The 23722-nt window shown below is 41.7% G+C and overlaps 1 protein-coding gene across 6 annotated transcripts in view; it reads right to left on the reverse strand.

The window, feature by feature from the left end:
- Nucleotides 1-23722, reverse strand: part of SCAF8 (SR-related CTD associated factor 8) — a 593726-nt gene that overhangs the window by 373768 nt on the left and 196236 nt on the right. For all 6 annotated transcript variants that reach the window (XR_011019400.1, XR_011019399.1, XM_068231893.1 and 3 more), the window contains 4 exons: nt 15629-15738; nt 2533-2726; nt 2312-2412; nt 1-2 (listed from right to left, as the gene is read on the reverse strand). The exon at nt 1-2 is cut by the window's left edge and continues 112 nt beyond it. Coding sequence is in view for 4 of the 6 variants with exons in the window: in XM_068231893.1 (XP_068087994.1) it covers nt 1-2; nt 2312-2412; nt 2533-2726; nt 15629-15738 (407 nt within the window). In the remaining 2 variants the exon portion in view is untranslated. The remainder of the gene's footprint in view (nt 3-2311; nt 2413-2532; nt 2727-15628; nt 15739-23722) is intronic.

Raw genomic sequence — 23722 nt, forward strand, 5'->3', positions numbered from 1 at the left:
ATCTGTAAGCAGAAAAAAATATTTATCTACAGTTACTATGCACCACCACTATGCATGCACTTAAAGAGACTCTGAAGCGAGAATAAATCTCGCTTCAGAGCTTATTTTCAGTAGGGGCATGTGTGCCCCTGCTAAAACGCCGATATCTCGCGGCTAAACGGGGGTCCCTTACCTCCCAAACCCCCTCCGTTCTTTGCGTGGATCTCTTACGCATAGAGGCAGGGCTAACCGCCGCAGCCCTGCCTCACGCGCGTCTGTCAGCGCGTATCTCCGCCTCTCCCCTGCCGTTCTCAGTCTTCCTTCGCTGAGAGGGGCAGGGGAGAGGCGGCGATGCGCCGCTGATAGATGGAGCTGAGAGGCAGGGCTGCAGCCGTTAGCCCTGCCTCAACAGCAGCAAAATCTATGACCAAGTTGGTCGTAGATTTTGCAGGGGTGGGTTTGGGGGGTAAGGGACCCCCGTTTAGCCGCGGGATATCGGCGTTTTAGCAGGGGCACACATGCCCCTGCTGAATATATGCACTGAAGCGAGATTTATTTTCGCTTCAGTGTCCCTTTAACTGCAAACAACTACAAATGTATCCATTAGGTTTACTGAACAGTAAAACATACACAAGCACACGCCCTGATAAAATGATCAAATAAAAAATAAGATGACAATTTCAAGGAGTTAAAAAAAAAAAAAAATCGAACGAACAAAAGAAAGTAGTATCGCTAGCAACACATGAGAAAGTGCAGTACATTTCATGCAGTCAGTTCATATCCCAACATTAGAGATGGCCTGGACATCAAATTTACAGCAAATGTTCACGGTAAATTCACTCCATAGACTTAAATGGCAGGGGTACAGCCGCCGACTTTAGTGATTAATAGCAAAGCCCCCTTGTGTGCTAGTAACACCAAATTTGCAGGGTATGTGTAGGACAGCGAAGACAAGAAAAATATTTTTTTTTTTCAAAAAGACCTTATAGTTTTTGAGAAAATCGATCTAAAAGTTAGAGGGAAAAAATAGCAGCCTATAGCAAAGTCGCTATGCTAAAATAACAGATAATGTATTAACATGTATAAAAATGTATTTTTTTTTAATGTTCTGTGTGGGAAATAAAAACAAAAAAAATGACATGTGGTTCCCCCTCCGGAGCCTCTTTAACCCCTTGTCCCCAATGCAGGCTGGGATAGCCAGAATGTGGAGCCCTGGTCGTGCAGGGCTTTGCACCTTGAGCTATACCAGCCCGCATGGTCCATCTGGGGGGAGGGGCAGCCAAGCATCTGCCACCCCCCCCCCCCATCCCCCCCAACCCCTTGTCCAATCTAAAGACTTTTCTCGTCGTTGCGTTTTTATTTTGCTTAACCCTTTGTGGGAATGGGTAAGGGGTATTATGTACTCCTATACCCATTTCTCCTGGGAGGGGTGCTGGCATCTGAGGGGCCCTTCCTAAAGGGGCTGAGCCCAGGCCTAGCTGACCTAGATCTAGTTACAGACAGATTAGGCCTCTAATTCGTAGATATTGGTTTGTTGTGTGAAATATAAATGCCATCTGCTCTGTGGTTATTGATGGTTTACAATGAGGAACTCCTTTTTGTTTAATCTTCTTATTTTCTGTTTATGGTATAGAATTATGGGTAGACATGTCCCGAACTGTAAGTACTACTCCATAGAGCCACATGAATCCATGCCATGCACTGATGAGGACCAACTAATCTGAAACAGTCTGTATGCATGTTGGATTATTGTGGCTCTGTACAATTAACTAGCTGGCACATCATTGTATTCCAGCAGTTCTGGACAACAAAGGATGCATTGCACATTCAGCAGTGATGCATTGTGGGTGAGTCATATTGGATTGCAGTGTTTCTTGTAGATAGAGGATCCTCTGGCAACCACAAATTGCTTCTGAGCAGTGTTTGTATCGTTTTGATTTCTACATTTGGAGACATCATATGCGCGCTCCAACCTGAATACTTGCAAATGCCTTCTGTTTTCATCTCGAGCAACAGAACCAGTTTGAAAGTAGGGGACCGATCGTATGCAATGAAGCAAGTACAAATATTATATTTGACTATTTCCTAAACCTTCCACTATGTAATGGTTCTGTTTTAACTGAGGTAAAGCACTAGATTTCTGTTGTCTTGATGTACATTTTCCAAGGTGTTTAATCAATCATGTTTTCATATGTAAATCAATTTACAGCTGACTTCAAGGTAAATTATGGATATTTGTGCAACTACAAAATCACACTGTAAAATTAGTTTATGACTATTTTAGAAAAAAGTAGATATACAGTATACTGACAATAATGTGTTGTGTACTCACATTGATAGATTCGATCTGTCCAAACTCTTCAAACACATTAGTCAGATCTTGCTGTGTTGCCTTCTTATCTACTTGTCCAACCCAAAGTGTAGTGCTACACACTAAGGAGTTATAAAAATACATTTATTAATACATCTGTGTGATTTTTCTTGAATGCATGCACGTAACACACATCCTTTCAGTTAAAATACAGTAAGTAAAAAAGTAATTTTCAAACTTACCGCTAAGCGTTTTGGACCGAATAGGAGGCAGGCCCTTTTTTTGCCGTTCTTTCTCTCTTTCTCGTGCTCTTCTCTCACTGGAATATGAACGAGAGGTCTTTCGCTTTCTTTCTCTTGACCTTGAGCGAGAACGTTTTCTGTGCTTACGCTTTCTAGATCCAGATCGAGATCGTGAACGTCTCTTCCTGGGTGATCTTTTCAAGAAACAAACTTGCAGGTTAGTTAAATACATGATACGTGAAGTGGCTTTCCAAAAAACTAAAAAGCAACATCTAACAATCTTGTGTTGAATAAAAAATGATGTGGAGTAGACATAAAGGAGATCAGTCAGGAATAAAACAAAAAATAAAGTGAATTGTATGGCTCATTACAGTAGTTGGTAATGTCCAAAAATGAAAAAAAAAAATCTCTCTCTATCTATCTATCTATCTATCTATCTATCTATCTATCTATCTATCTATCTATCTATCTATCTATCTATCTATCTACACACACATATACATACATACATATTTACATACATATACATATATATATATATATATATATATATATATATATATATATATATATATATATATATATATATATATATATATATATATATATATATATATATATATATATCTATATCATCTATCAACCTACCCCCACCCCCCCTAAAAATCGGTCCCTATATTATTATTTTTTCTCTACCTGGTCTGTGGGCCTTTGCTGAACTGTTCCAAACTGGGCAGTGCCAACAGGATTGTGGGAAGCTTTTTTATAGCTACAGTAACAAGCTTATCTCAAAATGCAAACAGAAACTTCCAATTTCAAATAAGTTAAAGACACTATGGCCAGAAGGTAATTGAATCCCCCCTCTCTTTAGCGAGTTTACACAGTGATGTACCATAAGCCTATTATCTAGATGTTTGCAGTGAGGAGGGGAAGTAATCTGTAAAATCAGCAAATTAACACTGAGCTGGGTAAAAAAAGGGCAAAAGTGATGTCACTTTTGGCATCACAGAGAAAAAGTAAAGTTGGTAACCAGCAGAAATATTCTTATTTTTTCATATCACATTTCTCTTAAATCTGACAATGAACACTAAAAACAACAGGATAGGATTAAGTTTTTATTGCTAGTCATACTATCCACTTGTTTTTTTTGCCCTCCAAAACTGATCTCCTTTAAGACACTTAATTTGCCCTATATCAACATAAGCGAGGATACTAACCAAAAATATAAGATATTACTTTAAGATATTATGGATGTAATCTGTAAAATAGAAATAGTAAAAACAGCAATCTTTTAGCGGTTTCAAGGGCTAATTTGCTGTCAATTATGTAAAGAGCACCTCTTGCGTGCTCATGAATAAATGTACTTCAGACCTTACTGAAATTATACTTAGAATAGGTAATTGCAAAAAAAGGTCACCTGCTCATTTGTAAATAACTAATGTTGAGAAACACTGCCTCCACCAATCGTCTGGGGAGGGGCCGCGGTAATACAGGTGGGTGTGTACATGAAGCTTCGGTCTCCCTTGGAAAGGCTTCAGGGTTTTACTACAATATCTATTTACTGGCAAGTGGGAGAATTTGTTTTGCAATTGCCGATTCTAAGTGTACCAACAAAAAGTCTAAAGTAAATTTATTCTTGAGCAGTGTGTGACTACTACGACTACTACCACATCTCCAGGACGGAACCCTTCGGTTGGATCCTGTGAACAAAAAGGAAAAGTGCGAGCCAAGGTTTCTTTAACTTTGGGCAAAAGTCACAATCATCTTTTTATAGTCCTATTCATCCTCAACACCACCCGAGTCTAACTGAGACACGGCGAATCTGATTCTCGACGATACTACGCGACACAGTGGCGTAGCTAAGGAGCTGTGGGCCCCGATGCAAGTTTTACTTTGGGCCCCCCCAAGCACTCTATACATAATTGATACAATGCACCAAAACCTGCCAAGGACAACTACAGTGCCAGAGGTGCAAGAAGAGGATGGGGAGCAGTTTGTTAATGATTACTCTGGTTGAACTTGATGGACGTATGTCTTTTTTCAACCCAAATAACTATGTAACTATTTAAAGTTTCTATAAAATTGATTATTATGAGCACAGGACCAATAAAGAGCTAATACTGTGGTTGAGGGAGGGCCCCTCTGCACCCCCTATTGCTATGCCCCTGTTCTTGAGGAGCATGCTCTAAGTGCCCTTAAATCACTAGCAATGTACATTTATCAACTGTTGAAAAACACATCAGATCACAGATTTGCCTGCAGACATTGCTATTTCAAGCTGAGCAAAAACCGATTATTATGTCAATTTTCTGCAGGACTTAAAGAGACAATGAAGTCTCTTAAAAATCATCTTTTTTATTACAAAATCCTGTGTAACATTACTGTCGTAACTAAAACGCCGCATCCCTGCGGCTTTTCAGCCGCAGCTCTGCCTCCATTCGCGTCTATCAGCGGCGGATCTCTGCCTCTCCACCGCCCCTCTCAGTAAAGAAAGTTAGATTACAGCGGCGGGGATGCAGCGGTTTAGGTAGGGCAATAATGTTACACAGGATTTTGTAATAAAAAGAGGATTTATTAGAGACTTCAGAGTCTCTTTAAAAAGACACTGAAGCGAAAAAAAATGATGACATAATGATTTGTATGTGTAGTACAGCTCAGAAATAAAACATTAGGAGCAGAGACATAAAGGTGCCCATACACTCGTCAGATTGGCAGCAGATAGATAAGAAATGCATCTGATGATCTATCTGATGCGTTTTTAGAACATTTTGTACCAGGATAGAATTCCAATAGATTTCAGTTTGAAATCTATTGAAATTCGATCTGATGGCATTTTTTTGCCATCAGATTTCCATTAAGGCCAATGCAAACTGATAAGCAATCTCATCAGATCGACCTAAATTTTCCACCCTGCAAGTTCGATGGAAATCCATCGAAATCGATCGAAATCGGCCGTCGATCGGTCGATTGGCCAACCGATTTGCAATCGATCGATCGATCGATCGGGATCGATCGGTCGGCCAGAAAATCGGCTGAGTGTATGGGCTGCTTAAGTCTAATGTTGTTTCCAGTACAGGAAGAGATAAGAGACTCCAGTTATCTATGCAAAAAGCCATTGAGCTCTAGTTGCAGAGAGCTCTGAGTTCTGAAGGTTGTTATCTGAGCTGTCAGTCAAGGATTTTCTTTTTCTCTGCCAGAGGACAGGTCAATAGTTCACAGCCTGCTCTGTAAAAACATTTAGAATGCGTAATGTTGTGTAAACTGCACATATTAGAGAATGATGCAATGTTATAAAAAACACTATATAACTGAAAATAAAAATATGATAATATTTTCTTTGCTACTAATCTTCTAGTAATTATCTGTACTAAACAACCAATTCATTATATCATACTTTTTCTGCTTCATTGTCTTTTTAAGACTAAACTGCTCTTTACCCATGCTCTAATAAGTCTTTTTATATTTGCTGAATGGTATATTTAGTCTAGTGGTATAAAAACATAGTTAATCTGACCACTAAAGGTAGTAGCATATGTGTTGGAGACAAACAGCAGTGACCATATCACTAATCTTTATATACACTTCACTAAAGAGATACAAATGACTGATGGTGGTTAAAGTGTAAGGTGTAACTGAACAAATATCTGCCTAAAATGTCTCAAAAAGTGGCTCTGATGAAAATAACATGGGTCATACAATATCAGGAGAGAGATGGGAAAATGGTTGTAAGACTCTTAAAAAGGGAAGTATTTATTACTCAAAATTGGAGATGTCCATCAACATTTATACTGTGTATATCACACCCCATTCAAAGCTAAATACAACTAACCCAACTAGATCTCCATGCGGTTTTAAGAGCACTTAGTCCTCTTTCACTTTGGAAGCTGAAGATGGTGAATTAACCACATGTCCGCTGCTCCCATGGGTGACCAGGCACTTGCTAGCGCTCAGTACCAGCAGTACTGACACCCCTCCTTTTTTCACTCCTTAAACTTGGATGGCTGTCTTTTTTTTCAACCAAACTATATGTTTAAACTCAAATCCCACATCGTCAAGCCAGCCAAGTGTCACTTGCCAAGTAGATGACATCAGCCTTATCTCTCATAAGATTATATTCTCTAAATTTACTGAGGTAGGGTATATCTGAAAATTTAGCAGTGGTCTTAGGCCCCATATCCACTTAGTTGCTGATATTTAATTTACCATAATTAAAAGGCTTGTTACAAGCTGGGGTATTGAGGCTACCCATTCTGGTAAAAGCAGCAGATTTCTGGCAGCACTACAGCACAATTACTTGACTCAAATGGTAACGGAACCAACTAGGAGGAATGCGTTACTGGATCTGATCATTTCTAATAGACCAGATAATGTATCAAATGTGCAGGTTCAAGAACATTTGGGAAATAGTGATCACAACATGATAACGTTTGATCTGGTGACTGATAGGCCACGGGGCAGCGGGACCACTAAAACTATGAATTTTAGAAAAGCAAAGCTCAATCAAATTAGGCAGGCACTAAGTTTGGTGAACTGGGATAATGTACTACAAGGGGAGGACACTGAAGGGAAATGGCAAGCTTTTAAACGTATTCTCAATCAATATTGTAGTATGTATATCTCATATGGAAACAAAATGTCTAGGAATAAAAAAAGGCCTATATGGATGAATAGAAAGGTTAGAGATAAAATGAAGAGGAAAAAGAATGCCTATAAGGTCCTAAAACAGGAGGGAACCGAGGCTGCACTCAGCAATTATAAGGAGCGCAATAAAAATTGTAAAAAAGAAATTAGGCTGGCAAAGATCGAAGCTGAAAATCAAATCGCTAGGGATATCAAATCTAACCCAAAAAAGTTTTACAAGTACATAAACTCTAAAAAAAGAAAGGTTGACTGTACAGGACTCCTAAAGGATGAGGGTGGGAACTCAATGGTGGATGACCAAGGGAAGGCAGAGTTATTAAATGCTTTCTTTGCTTCTGTCTTCACAAAGGAAACAGCACTGTTGCAAATTACAGAGGCAGAAGAGTCAATTTTCTAACTGTAATATTAAATACTTAACGCAGGAAGAAGTAAAGGCAAGACTAAATAAATTAAAAATAGACAAGGCACCTGGCCCGGATGGCATGCATCCTCGGGTCCTAAGGGAATTAAAGCGGATCCGAGATGAAAAACTAAATATAACAAGTGACTTGTCTATACATCTTATCTAAAGTTTAGATAGTTTACACAGCAAATCTATCTTCAAACAGCTTCAACAGTATATTAATATTTTTTCCTGTGATACAATGGGAGCAGACATGTTTTCTGCTGGTCACTATTACACAATTACACACACAGGCAAGCTTATCTGTATCTAGGCATGCTAATCTGCATATTCTGTGAAAACTCCACTCTTATCTCCTCCATTACACAGGCAACTGATCTGTATCTGCACTGCAGCTCTCAGATTGTGAAAACTCTGCCTCTGAAATCTATAGCTAGTAACACCTTTTTCACCTGCCCACACTGAAATTCCACAATCCCTTGCAAGCGCCAAGGCACTCTGGAGAAGCTGTGGGTGTGGCTTGTTTAGTTTATAGGAAATTAGGGTATTAAAACAAAACAAAACAAGTATTTGACTTGAGGAATGCCCTATAAACTATATGTAAGGAACACAATTATGCAAGGAGTAAAAGTTCATCTCGGATCCACTTTAAGTTCAGTTATAGATAAACCCCTTTATCTTATCTTTTGTGACTCTCTTGCAACTGGCAGAGTCCCAGTGGATTGGCGTACAGCTCACGTTTTCCCATTATTTAAGAAGGGCAAAAAATCAGATCCAGGAAATTATAGACCTGTAAGCCTAACATCAGTTGTATGCAAACTATTTGAGGGGTTACTAAGAGATACTATACATGACTTCATAGTAGAAAATAATCTTATTTCTCAGCATCAACATGGGTTTACTAAAGACAGGTCCTGTTTGACTAACATGCTCAGCTTTTATGAGGTAGTGAATGCTAATATGGATATTGGGAATGCTGTAGATGTGATATACTTGGACTTTGCAAAGGCCTTCGACACTGTTCCCCACAAAAGTCTGGTGCAAAAGTTGAGGATGCAAGGACTAGGGAAGAGTCTGTGTGCATGGATAGGGAACTGGCTAATGGACAGAAAACAAAGAGTTGTGGTCAATGGATCATACTCAAAATGGGGGACTGTTAGCAGTGGGGTCCCACAGGGGTCTGTACTGGGTCCAGTGCTCTTCAATTTATTTATTGATGACCTAGTGGATGCAGTAGTGAGCAATGTTGCTATTTTTGCAGATGATACAAATTGTGCAGAATCATCAACTCTCAGGAAGATAGTGTCATATTGCAACAGGATCTGGATAGGATGGCTATATGGGCACATACATGGCAGATGAAATTCAATGTTGAAAAATGTAAAGTCATGCCTTTTGGTCGTACCAATGGTCTAGCACCATACAAAATAAATGGGATACAGTTGGGGACATCAAACTTGGAGAAGGACTTAGGAGTACTCATCGACAACAAGTTAAATAATCGTACTCAATGCCAAGCCGCTGCAGCTAAAGCTAACAAAATTTTGGGATGCATTAAAAGGGAAATAAAAACTCGAGATGCGAGCATAATTTTGCCCGTTTAACTCTCTAGTAAGGCCACATCTGGAATATGGAATTCAGTTCTGGGCACCACATTACAAAAAAGATATTGCAGTTTTAGAGCAGGTGCAGAGACGAGCAACAAAATTGATACGTGGGATGGAAGGTCTCGCTTACCAAGAAAGGTTAGATAAACTGGGTTTATTTAGTCTAGAGAAAAGACACCTTAGAGGAGATTTAATCAACATGTATAAATACATCAGAGGGCAATATAATAGCTTGGCGGATGAGCTTTTTGTCCCTAGGCCTTCTCAAAGGACTAGAGGACATGATCTGCGCATGGAGGAAAAACGTTTTAGCCATTTATTTAGGAAAGGGTTCTTTACAGTAAGAGTGATTAAGATGTGGAATGCATTGCCACAGGAAGTAGTTATGGCAAACTCTATACCTGCATTTAAAGGTGTCTTAGATGCTTTCCTTGTGTTGAATGACATCCATGGCTACAATTACTAGGTAATGCTTAATGATGTTGATCCAGGGATTTCACCTGATTGCCATCTGGAGTCGGGAAGGAATTTTTCCCTTTAGGGGCTAATTGGACCATGCCTTGTAAGGGTTTTTTCGCCTTCCTCTGGATCAACAGGGATATGTGAGGGAGCAGGCTAGAGTTGTACTTTGTACTGGTTGAACTCGATGGACGTATGTCTTTTTTCAACCAAAATAACTATGTAACTATGTAAGAAAGAGCTGTTCGGTTATTTAATCTGTATATCACCATTTCTTTCATGTAATATTTCAGTCTTTTATACATGGACCTTCATGGTTCATATAAAATGGCTTGATTGTGCAGTGTCCTCCCCAGGCTCTTTTAGCCAGGTGCCCCACCCGGCTGTCATCGGCTTGCCGCCTCATCCTCCTTCTATGCTATAAGCAGAGTTGCGCCTGTCCTGCATTTCCCTGTTGCGCCTGTCCTGCATTTCCCTGTTGCACCCCACCCAACCACTTTTTCATGCCACCTAGCTGGAAAAAAAATTCTGGGGAGAACACTGTTGTGGCTATCCATTTTCTATATTTCATACAAGATTTCAGCAAAGAAAAAAAAAGCTATTTGATATGGATTAGAAAAAAAAAACATATAAAAGCTTTTTGAGACTAAAACGTGTATGTGATCAATAAGGCAATATCCATCATTATTTTAGACATTTTATAATACTGGCATGCACACTGCAGAATGCACAGTATAAGCTAAGCTGTCAATCTACAGGTCCTTCTCATAAAATTAGCATATTGTGATAAAGTTCATTATTTTCTGTAGTGTACTGATAAACATTAGACTTTCATATATTTTAGATTCATTACACACAACTGAAGTAGTTCAAGCCTTTTATTGTTTTGATATTGATGATTTTGGCATACAGCTCATGAAAACCCAAAATTCCTATCAAAAAATTAGGATATCATGAAAAGGTTCTCTAAACGAGCTTTTAACCTAATCATCTGAATCCCCTGACACCACTAAACTCCTTATCCAAGCCCTTGTCATCTCCCGCCTAGACTACTGCAATTCTCTTTTGTCAGGCCTCCCCTCTAACCGTACTGCCCCACTTCAATTGATAATGAATGCGGCAGCCAGACTGATACATTCTTCTCACCGCAGCGCCTCTACAACTCCGCTCTGTAAAGCCCTACACTGGCTACCCATAAGCTTTAGGATCAATTTCAAAATCCTGTGCTTGGCCTACAAATCAGTGCACAAGACCTGGATGACCTACATCTCTGATCTGGTCCACAGGCACATACCAGCCCGTCCCCTCCGATCCTCCAATGACCTGCGCCTAGTCGCACCACGCATAACTCAGTCACATGCACAATTGCAGGACTTCACCAGGGCTGCCCCTACTCTCTGGAACTCGCTCCCACCAGCCGTCAGACTTGCCCCCACCTTTAATACCTTCAAACAAGGTCTCAAGACTCACCTCTTCACGCTTGCATACCCCCCTACACCAGCACCATAATATGTTCTGTTAGAAACCCTCTCAAAAAATGCACTTATTGTCTCCACCCCCACCCTTTAGATTGTAAGCCTCTGGCAGGGCCCTCCTCCCTCGTGTTTCCAGCTTGATTATGCAATCTTACTGACAATCACCCATCTTGAACAGTCTCTATTTTGACTTATGACACTGTATAGTTTCCGTATGTTCTACCTTGTATGTTAACCCATTTATATATTGTGCAGCACTGCATAATATGTTGGCGCTTTATAAATACAATACTAATAACTAATTAACGCTAAACACCTGCAAAAGATTCCTGAGGCTTTTAAAAACCTCCCAGCCTGGTTCATTACTCAAAACCGCAATCATGGGTAAGACTGCCGCCCTGACTGCTGTCCAGAAGGCCATCATTGACAACCTCAAGCAAGAGGGTAAGACGCAAAGCAATTTCTGAACGAATAGGCTGTTCCCAGAGTGCTGTATCAAGGCAGCTCAGTGGGAAGTCTGTGGGAAGGAAAAAGTGAGGCAGAAAACGATGCACAACGAGAAGAGGTGACCGGACCCTGAGGAAGATTGTGGAGAAGGACCGATTCCAGACCTTGGGGGACCTGCGGAAGCAGTGGACTGAGTCTGGAGTAGAAACATCCAGAGCCACCGTGTACAGACGTGTGCAGGAAATGGGCTACAGGTGCCGCATTCCCCAGGTCAAGCTACTTTTGAACCAGAAACAGCGGCAGAAGCGCCTGACCTGGGCTACAGAGAAGCAGCACTGGACTGTTGCTCAGTGGTCCAAAGTACTTTTTTCGGATGAAAGCAACTTTTGCATGTCATTCGGAAATCAAGGTGCCAGAGTCTGGAGGAAGACTGGGGAGCGGGAAATGCCAAAATGCCTGAAGTCCAGTGTCAAGTACCCACAGTCAGTGATGGTCTGGGTGCCATGTCAGCTGCTGGTGTTGGTCCACTGTGTTTTATCAAGGGCAGGGTCAATGTAGATAGCTATCAGGAGATTTGGGAGCACTTCATGCTTCCATCTGCTGAAAAGCTTTATGGAGATGAAGATTTAATTTTTCAGCATGACCTGGCACCTGCTCACAGTGCCAAAACCACTGGTAAATGGTTTACTGACCATGGTATTACGGTGTTCAATTGGCCTGCCAACTCTCATGACCTGAACCCCATAGAGAATCTGTGGGATATTGTGAAGAGAAAGTTGAGAGACGCAAGACCCAACACTCTGGATGAGCTTAAGGCCGCTATCGAAGCATCCTGGGCCTCCATAACACCTGAGCAGTGCCACAGGCTGATTGCCTCCATGCCACGCCGCATATAAGCAGTCATTTCTGCAAAAGGTTTCCCGACCAAGTATTGCGTGCATAATTGAACATAATTATTTGAAGGTTGACTTTTTTTTGTTTTAAAAACACTTGTCTTTTATTGGTCGGACGAAATATGCTAATTTTTTTAGATAGGAATTTTGGGTTTTCATGAGCTGTATGCCAAAATCATCAATATTAAAACAATAAAAGGCTTGAACTACTTCAGTAGTGTGTAATGAATCTAAAATATATGAAAGTCTAATGTTTATCAGTACATTACAGAAAATAATGAACTTTATCACAATATGCTAATTTTATGAGAAGGACCTGTAGATTGACAGCTTAGCTTATACTGTGCATTCTGCAGTGTGCATGCCAGTATTATAAAATGTCTAAATTAATGATGGATATTGCCTTATTGATCACATACACGTTTTAGTCTCAAAAAGCTTTTATATATTTTTCTTTTCTAATCTATATCAAATAGCTGTATCTCTACACTGATAATAAACTGCAATGCAATTTTACATTATCTCTCTGCACTCCTTGTCCCTCTTCAGATGTTATTACCATTTCATATTCACATATAATTCCCTCTTCAACTGGAGGTCCTTACATTAGGATAATTAAATTTGCTAAAATAACTGGGCTAAAAAATAATGAAACTTTCTCTTTCATTCTAGTAAGGCAGAAGCCATGGAATAGTGGTAAAGAAACTGCATTTGACACAAGGTTCTGAGTTTAAATATGGGGCTTTCTAATTCATCTGCTTGGTTATTTATAAAGCATGTGTATAAGAGATTAGGATAATTACAGGAAATGCCAGAATCTGATTTAGGTGAATTCCTTACTGCAGTGTGAAAGGAAGCATCGTGAAATGTTGGGATCCAAAAGTGGTGCCCATGCAAACAGTCTGTCAAGAAAGATGTTCTTCCTCGGTGCTCCTCACGTTTCTGTAATGCTGGGCATATACGGGTCGATGCACCCAATCGAGCCGCTGATGGCTCGATTGATAATTTCCGACAGGTCCGATGACCTGCCGGATCGATTCCCCGCCGGGGAAGAGCCCGCGGGGACGAGCGGGAATTGATCCGGATGGCGGCGGGGACGTGATCTGGTGGCTAATCGAGCCGCCGGATCAACTCGTGTATTCCCAGCATTAAGGTAGCCATACACTGGTCGATTTGCCATCAGATTCGGCCAACAGATAGATCCCTCTCTGATCGAATCTGATCAGAGAGGGATCGTATGGTTGCCATTACTGCAAACAGCTTGTGAATCAATTTCAGCCTGAAACCGTTCACAATCTGTGGTGGTGGTGCTGCCGCCGCTCCCCCCCCCCCGCCCCCCCAGCATACATTACCTGCTCCGGCCGGCGCGACTCCCCCCGGTCTCCGCTGTCTTCTTCTCCGCTCTGGCCTCCGGGTCCGGCAGGCTTCACTTCTTCCTGTCTGGGGGAAGTTTAAACAGTAGAGCGCCCTCTACTGTTTAAACCTCCTGCCGGGACAGGAAGAAGTGAAGCCTGCCGGACCCAGAGACCAGCGCGGAGAAGAAGACAGCGGAGACCTGGGGAGTCGCGCCGGCGGAGCAGGTAATGTATTGCAGCTGTATTGCGCCGGTCGTCGGGCACTCGAACGCCGCTAGCGACGCGTTCCCTACCAGCGGGCGATCGACGGTAATTTCCTGCACGGAGCGATCGACGGGACCGATCTATTTCGGGACAAAATAGATCGAAATTTAGCTTTAATGTTAACGATTTGACAGCAGAATCTGCTGTCGACAGTGATCGAATCTGCTGTCGATCGGCTGGGAATCAGCCTAGTGTATGGCCAGCTTTAGATTTACCTGCCAAATAGATAAATTCCAACATGTTGGAAATTATCTATCTAACCATCTATCTGCCTAGCAATTAGGCATTGTTCTACTTAACAGGAGATAACCAGAAGACAATGCACCAGAGATAATGAGTAGTCTCTAAGAAAATAATCTAATTATGCATTCTAACAGAAAGTTGTATGGAGTATTCCCAGCATAATACTCCAAGGAGATTATGTGAGAAGCATTTTACACACGATCAGATACATGTATTTAGGGGGAATTGAGTGAGTGAGTGAGTGAGTGAGTGAGTGAGTGAGTGAGTGAGTGTGTGTGTGTGTGTGTGTGTGTGTGTGTGTGTGTGTGTGTGTGTGTGTGTGTGTGTGTGTGTGTGTGTGTGTGTGTGTGTGTGTGTGTGTGTGTGTGTGTGTGTGTCACACACATACACACAATATCGTTGCTGATGTGTTGCAGTACATGACCCAGAGTACATTATATTATTATCTATTAGCTTGATATTCTTAAAGGAGTACCTCATTTATGGGGTTTTGGTCTTGTTAGGGTAATAGCATAATTAAATGACCAAAGAAGAATTTATAGTACATAATCACAAACTATCTGTATTTATAAATTCCCAATAAAAATGGTGACCAATAGTTGTACATACTTTTTAGTGATCTTGCACTCTGAATTCATGTATGTTGGCACTACCTGTGAGCATTGTCAGTATTCTATTGCTGAATAACCAGCAAGCCTCTCATCCACTTTGTTGAATGGCCTGCAAGCTTTAGTGCCAGCCTCTTTCATCTATGTACTGATTTAAGTGATTATAGGTTTATGTATGCATGTTTAAAATATTTTTCTCAGTGTCAGTGGTTAACTGCTAATTACAAGTACTTTATGTATGCAATTTATTATATTGTTATATTATGATCTGTCTCTTTCTGCCTCCTGTGTATAACTTATTACCGATTTTGCATGAGCACTGCTTAAATATAAATGTGTGTATGGTGTGCAGTATTTGACACTGCCTCTGATCAGTGCAGTCATCACTGCAATTTGCAACTTATAGAAATAGGTGGAGCTTCATGTGTAGGGAGTATGTATGGGTGGAGTTATGTACTGTATCTGGTTAATAAATATGACTGTTGATAAAAATATTTAGTAGAATTTTGTTTTGAAAATTGCTTATTTTTCCTCAGTTTTCTTAATACGATAAACACAAAATAAAGATTTTAAATGTGTTATCCAATGAAGGCTTTGACCATTAAGGAGTTAAGGAAAGTATGCTTTTACTAAGTGTGGTCAATGAAATATTTTATTTTAGCAGTCATACTTCAACATTCTAGTGATATGAACTATAAAACCTTGATCGTGACTTGGAACGGGCCCTTGGCATTTCATCTTTTAATATCTTCTTTTCTTCTATATCAAACAACTCCTCAGTTGTATCTTGAATTTCCTCAATATCCATATCCTTGAACCAAATGAAATACAAAATAGTGAATAGTATTAATTTCAAATTATTTGTATTAGTTTATGTACTAAAATTTGACATATGTATGCCCAGAATGAATCTCCAAGCTGTATCTACATTATTATTATTTTTTATTTATATAGCGTCAACATCTTCTGTAGTGCTGTACATAGTTCAAAACAAATATTGGGGAACAAATATACACAAGAAATTCAAGAGACTGTACAGTCATGACATTCAATAGTAGAAATACAAATACATACATTGTTAATGTGTAGTACAGTAGCTTATTGACTACTGTTTAAAATACTAATTATGCTTAGTCTGACCACAAAGTAAAAAAAAAACAAAACCAAACATTCAAAACGGACACATCAAGCAAAATATTAATTGAGGAATAGCAATCGATGGACCATGCTGCAGCCTCAAATTCTGAACAGACGCCAGTAGGAGCCAATCATCATACCCAACCCAATTTGTTTTTGACCACTCAATTCTGCTACCAAGGGATCTTACCAAAACCTTTGGGAGTTTTCCTCAAAATTATCTGAAAATGATCAGTTTGAGTGACAAGATCTAAAAGTGTCCATTAACTATACAATTCTAAGGACGATCAATCTTTCGATCTTGATCATAATATCAATTGCATCACATAGCATAACATCTTCATACACTTCATGGATCCCCACTGTAGGACCTTACCCGGGATTTTAATCTATATGCGCAATAATATATTTTGAAATGTGAGTGTGATTTTATGCTATTTGTAAACACAATAAAACGGTCTTATGCTATGCAAAGTTGTTTGCAGTTGTAGATTGAAAGCTGGAAAGCTGCAAAGAAAGTTTGCCCAGTGAGGGGTACTGCCCCCAGACAAACTATATCTGCCAGTCTGTGATGGGCAGCCAACGAATCTGGTGAGCAGTTTGTTTACAGGTGGTGGATTATCACAAGTGGGTGCTGATAGGTTCTCATACACGTGGAAATCTTGGTAGTCGGGTTTTAGTATTTTGACAGGACACACTACACCATAAGTGTTTGTTTTCTACTTCCTTTGAGGAGTGTAGGAGGAGCTACAACAATCTTTAAGGAAGCAACTAAAGTGGAGATTGAATGTGTTTTGCTGGTCTGTCATCTGTCAGCCATCAAATCCGGTGGGAAGAGATCTTGCATATTAACTGGGGATCCATGAAGTGTATGAAGATGTTATGCTATGTGATGGACTTGGTTTAATATATTGCAGACAGTGGGGCACAGATACACCATACTACTATTTTTTATGCATTGTGGACTAGCTTATCCAGATGTAGCGAATCCGGATTATAAAAGACTATTGTGATGTGTATGGGAAAGAGCGCAATTACATAGATGCAATTAAATAATATCAATTGGAAACATTCCGATCCACTAATGGAAGAAAAGTTGCTAACCAATCTGATCAAATTGATGAAATCAATGCAAAAAATAGATAGATTACATTAATCTTATCGAACTGCAACAAAACTTTAATAATAATAATCTGAACATTTGTAAAGCGTGTTTCTCCTGTCGGACTCAAAGCTGAAATCAATCAATATAAATAAAGTTGGACAAGCACCATAGACACCTATATATGTAAGTGGGACTCCCTACACATCGGGATCCTATTAAATGGAATGTGCTAATGGGCCATCATAGCAATAAAAACCAATAGAAAAAAGCACCCATATAAACAGCACCAAACCAATAAATAAAACAATTTAAAAAATCAAACATTTTATTAGGTTTTTCAAAAAATAGTCACGAAATATCATGAACATCAAAGCTTTGGGAACATCTTACTATCCATTACATAACATTTGTGAAAAACATAAGCATGTAAGTAACTATTTTACTTTTTACCTTTAACAACTCCCTACCTCCCACCCCTCAAACATCTAGCATCCCCTCCTGTTTCTCTCTTAGAAAGTTGTCCTCTGTTGCACCCCGCTCCGAGCCCTTCCATCAAATTGAAAATATAAGAAAATTAGCAAATGCCAAGCAAACATTTGTATGATCTATTTCTCAGGATGTATCATTGGCGATTAGGTTGCTCAAGGTCTAAACTCCCCAGAGTACCCATAATATGTTCTGTACAATTCCAAGTAGTAAATCTAAATGGTGTCATGAACTTTTGACTATCATGTGCAGATAATGTTTTTTTCAATAAAAGGTCTCCACTTCTTGAAAAAATATTTTGTTTTTAGTTCTTTGTGTAATAGAGAAAGTTCCTCCTTAAAGGGAACCAGAGACGTTGGGGGAAAGCTTTTATACATACCTGGAGCTTCCTCCAGCCCCATACGGATCGCTCCCACGCCGCCGTCCTCTGCTGGCTGGATCCGCCGGTACCGGGTCCCGTCATTACCGCCAGTCGGCCGGCAGACGCGGCCAATTGTCCGTATCACACGGGGCTCCCTACATTATACGTACGAGTGAGGCTGCCTACTACGCAGCCGCATGCGTACATGTATGGAGGGAGCCCCTGTGATGCGGACAATTGGCCGCGTCTGCCGGAAGTGACAGGACCCGGTACCGCCGATACAGGAAGTGGAGGATGGCGGCGTGGGAGCGATCCAGGCTTATGGGGCTGGAAGAAGCCCCAGGTATGTATAAAAGCTTTGCCCATAAGCCCCAATGGAAGGCTATTCCATCTATTTAGCTGGTCTAGAATCGATTTGATCAAAGGAGGGTAGTTTAAATCATATAGGGAATTTGGTTTTTTTTCCTATATATATATATATATACCTAAGTATATCTATAGTAGAAAATATTCTTATTTCTCAGCACCAACATGGGTTTACTAAAGACAGGTCCTGTTTGACTAACATGCTCAGCTTTTATGAGGTAGTGAATGCTAATATGGATATTGGGAATGCTGTAGATGTGATATACTTGGACTTTGCAAATGCCTTCGACACTGTTCCCCACAAAAGTCTGGTGCAAAAGTTGAGGATGCAAGGACTAGGGAAGAGTCTGTGTGCATGGATAGGGAACTGGCTAATGGACAGAAAACAAGAGTTGTGGTCAATGGATCATACTCAAAATGGGAGACTGTTAGCAGTGGGGTCCCACAGGGGTCTGTACTGGGTCCAGTGCTCTTCAATTTATTTATTAATGACCTAGTAGATGCAGTAGTGAGCAATGTTGCCATTTTTGCAGACGATAACAAAATTGTGCAGAATCATCAACTCTCAGGAAGATAGTGTCATATTGCAACAGGATCGGGATAGGATGGCTATATGGACACATACATGGCAGATGAAATTCAATGTTAAAAAATGTAAAGTCACGCATTTTGGTCGTACCAATGGTCTAGCACCATACAAAATAAATGGGATACAGTTGGGGACATCAAACTTGGAGAAGGACTTAGGAGTACTCATCGACAACAAGTTAAATAATCGTACTCAATGCCAAGCCGCTGCAGCTAAAGCTAACAAAATTTTGGGATGCATTAAAAGGGAAATAAAAACTCGAGATGCTAGCATAATATTGCCCCTGTTTAACTCTCTAGTAAGGTCACATCTGGAATATGGAATTCAGTTCTGGGCACATTACAAAAAAGATATTGCAGTTTTAGAGCAGGTGCAGAGACGAGCAACAAAAGTGATACGTGGGATGGAAGGTCTCGCTTACCAAGAAAGGTTAGATAAACTGGGTTTATTTAGTCTAGAGAAAAGACGCCTTAGAGGAGATCTAATTAACATGTATAAATACATCAGAGGGCAATATAATAGCTTGGCGGATGAGCTTTTTGTCCCTAGGCCTTCTCAAAGGACTAGAGGACATGATCTGCGCATGGAGGAAAAACGTTTTAGCCATTTATTTAGGAAAGCGTTCTTTACAGTAAGAGTGATTAAGATGTGGAATGCATTGCCACAGGAAGTCGTTATGGCAAACTCTATACCTGCATTTAAAGGGGTCTTAGATGCTTTCCTTGCGTTGAAAGTCATCCATGGCTACAATTACTAGGTAATGCCTAATGATGTTGATCCAGGGATTTTATCTGATTGATCTGATTTTATCTGATTGCCATCTGGAGTCGGGAAGGAATTTTTCCCTTTTGGGGCTAATTGGACCATGCCTTGTAAGGGTTTTTTCGCCTTCCTCTGGATCAACAGGGATATGTGAGGGAGCAGGCTGGAGTTGTACTTTGTACTGGTTGAACTCAATGGACGTATGTCTTTTTTCAACTAAAATAACTGTAATTATGTAACTAAGTAGGTAATTTTATGATGCGCTATTTTAACTGGTAGTGAATGATCATTTGGGATATCTGCCTTACGAGATAGATAAATTATTCGCTTTTGGACTCGTTGATCTTAAAGGACTTCCGAGGCCAAAATCCGGCCCCCAAATGTAAAAAAAGTTATCTACCTGTATGACTTTCTAAGGCACGGAGGACGCCGTCCGCGCCCTCCGTGCCGTTCCGCCGGGTCCCCGCCTCTCAATACGACTCCGAATGGCTCCCGACCCCACGGCCAGGGTCGGGCTCTGCTGCCTGTATAAAGATGGCCGCCGACCCTGGCCGCGGCTGCGCACTCCGCATGGCCGCTACTGCGGCTGCGCAGCACTAGGGCCAACCCCCCGATCCACGCTACAGGAAACAGCCTGTTGCGTGGATCGGGGGGTTGGCCCTAGTGCTGCGCAGCCGCAGTAGCGGCCATGCGGAGTGCGCAGCCGCGGCCAGGGTCGGCGGCCATCTTTATACAGGCAGCAGAGCCCGACCCTGGCCGTGGGGTCGGGAGCCATTCGGGGTCGTATTGAGAGGCGGGGACCCGGCGGAACGGCACGGAGGGCGCGGACGGCGTCCTCCGTGCCTTAGAAAGTCATACAGGTAGATAACTTTTTTTTACATTTGGGGGCCGGATTTTGGCCTCGGAAGTCCTTTAAATCCCGACTCTTGCCCTATCTCCGAGATGGCCTGAAGGATAGTCTGGAGCTGAGTTATGGGATCGTGGAGGAAGATCAGGATGTCGTCTGCAAATAATAGAGGAGTTCATCAATCCCATCTTCACCAGCACCCTTTCCAACCAGGACCAAGTGACTGCATACAATTCAGTATCTAAGGAGAGCAAGGCACCATTTTTTAATCACAGTGCCACAATGGGAGTATACTAAACAGTAAAGTGCACCCAAACCAACAGCATATGCTGAAAAATAAATATATTTAGACAAGTGTCCTAAACCCAATAAGGTTCCCTATAAGGGTGATTGGCAGTGGTGGTGCTTCCTCTTGTCCTCTCCTCCTCTCTCACATAAGTCCTACTTTGGCTTTTCTCTTTCTCTTGCACGGCAGTACTTTACTTCATTCCCTTATAGGGAACCTTATTGGGTTTAGGACACTTGTCTAAATATATTTTTCAGCATACGCTGTTAGTTTGGATGCACTTTACGGTTTTGTATGCTCCCATTGTGGCACTGTGATTTATTGTCATTTAACTATAACTACATTCACTGTTCAAGTGTAATTTATTTGAGGTTTGAGGACATGTTATTGTATGACTGATATACCCCTAATATTTTGTGGGCTGCACTGTTTCACCTTTTTGGCGATTTTAATTTATTTTATTGTTGAAGTTTTTTGTTCCCAATAAAGATTTATATAATTTTTTATTATTTATTGGTTTGGTGCTGTTTATATGGGCGCTTTTTCCTCTTGCTTTTTATTGGACTCAAAGCTGGGACACACTCAAGAGGCTACCCTGCAGTGTTAGGGAGTCTTGCCTTGAACTCCTTACTGAAGAGGTACTGACCCTAACCAGGATTCAAATCCTGGTCTTCCATTTCAAAAGCGGTGCCCTTAACCAGTACACTATACTTCCGTTAGTGGGCCAGAACTATTATTTCCAATCAATATTACAATATAATCGGAAGAACAATCATCCAGAGAATTGTATTGTTAATGGCCACCTTACGGCAGATTTGCCTGTTGTCTGTCAGGAGTGTTGCAGCATGTCAAGCCAACAAAACAGACAGAAGATTAACCTCTGCAATCAAAGCATCCTTGTATTAATTATTAAAATGTTTAGAGTGCTGATCCTTTATTTTAAAAAATAATTTTATTACATAAAAACAATCTACCGTATTTCGCGCCGTATAAGACGCTCCGGAATATAAGACGCACCCAGGTTTAGAGGGCAAAAACCAGAGAAAAAAAATATATATACTAAACCTGGTGCGTCCATATTCCAAGAGAGTCTTGTACATGTTACCCCTCAAATGTTGTCCTCCTGTGTCCCATTGTCTCGACATGTGTCCTCTGCGTCCCCAATACCTGCCCCATGTGTCCTCTGTGTCCCTCATACATGCCCCATGTGTCACCCATGCCTGCCCCATGTGTCCTCTGTGTCCCCCATACCTGCCCCATGTGTCACCCATGCATACCCCATGTGTCATCTGTGTCCCTCATACATGCTCCATGTGCCCTGTATCACCCATGCCTGACCTATATGCTTGCCCTATGTGTTGTCTGAGTCCCCCATACCTTTCCCATGTGTCCTTTGTGGCAACCATGCATGTCCCATGTGTCCTCTGTGTGTCCCTCATGCCTGCCCCATGTGCTTGTGTCCCCCATGTGTCCTCTGTGTCACCTATGCCTGCCTCATGTGTCCCTCATGCCTGCCCCATGCGTCCTCTGTGTCCCCCATGTGTCCTGTGTCCCCCATGTGTCCTGTGTCCCCCATGTGTCCTGTGTCCCCCATGTGTCCTGTGTCCCCCATGTGTCCTGTGTCCCCCATGTGTCCTGTGTCCCCCATGTGTCCTGTGTCCCCCATGTGTCCTGTGTCCCCCATGTGTCCTGTGTCCCCCATGCCTGCTGTATCCTCTGTCCCTCATGTGGCTGCACCTGACGTATGCCTCTGCCCTCTCCCCCATGCCTTTAATGTGTCCGGCTGAGTGTTACATGCCCCCTCCCGCTGTGTTCCTTATCTCTGCGTGCCCCTGCGAGTGTCTAATATGCCCGCTCCCCCGACTGCCTTATCTCCCTCCCCCATGTCTTGGCTGGCCCCCCCGGGTGTTAATCTGCAGCGGGCTTACCTCTCCGCCATGCCCGCGAGGATTGGAGACCTCCTCCACAGCCGCGCATCTCGCTCTAGTGATCGGCATGTGGTGATTGGGTCATTACCACATGCCGATCACCAGAGCGAGATGCGCGGCTGTGAAGGAGGTCTCCAATCCTCGCGGGCATGGCGGAGAGGTAAGCCCGCTGCAGATTAACACCCGGGGGGGCCAGCCAAGACATGGGGGAGGGAGATAAGGCAGGCGGGGGAGCGGGCATATAAGACACTCGCAGGGGCACGCAGAGATAAGGAACACAGCGGGAGGGGGCATGTAACACTCAGCCGGACACATTACAGGCATGGGGGAGAGGGCAGAGGCATACGTCAGGTGCAGCCACACAGGCTGGGAATTCCCGACGTGGCGGCGGGTCGCGGTCCGTATCGGCGGGCGTTTCTAAGTCGGGAATTCCCTGCCTTTGCCGTATAAGACGCAGGGACTTTTCCCCCCTATTTTTTGGGAAGAAAAAGTGCGTCTTATATGGCGAAAAATACGGTAAATCATCACTAGTTCAGCTATACATACAGCAAGGATTTGCAAAGTTGTATTGCAGAGACTCAACCTGTTACTGTTCTGGAGCTACTGAAGTATTTATACCTAATAGGAAATGGTAATCAGAAGTGATTAGTCCCAGAAATGTGAAAAAGAAAAAACTGGCACCCTTTAGGTGTACAATTGCATTGCCCAGGTCACCTAAACACAGTGCAGGAATATTCTGAAAAATATTACTTTGTGCAGGCTTCCGGAAAAGCAGCAAACCAATGACAGGTGACAATTCTGGGAAGTCTTGTACACTGAACAGTGTATTGCTGCCTTAGAAAGATATCACACATTGCACACTGCAATAGAAAGGCGTTTTTAATATGGTTAACTAATATACTAGATTGAGTTGTGATGATGCGTTATC

Source organism: Hyperolius riggenbachi, chromosome 4 (genome assembly GCF_040937935.1).
Source record: "Hyperolius riggenbachi isolate aHypRig1 chromosome 4, aHypRig1.pri, whole genome shotgun sequence".
NCBI classification, from domain to species: domain Eukaryota; kingdom Metazoa; phylum Chordata; class Amphibia; order Anura; family Hyperoliidae; genus Hyperolius; species Hyperolius riggenbachi.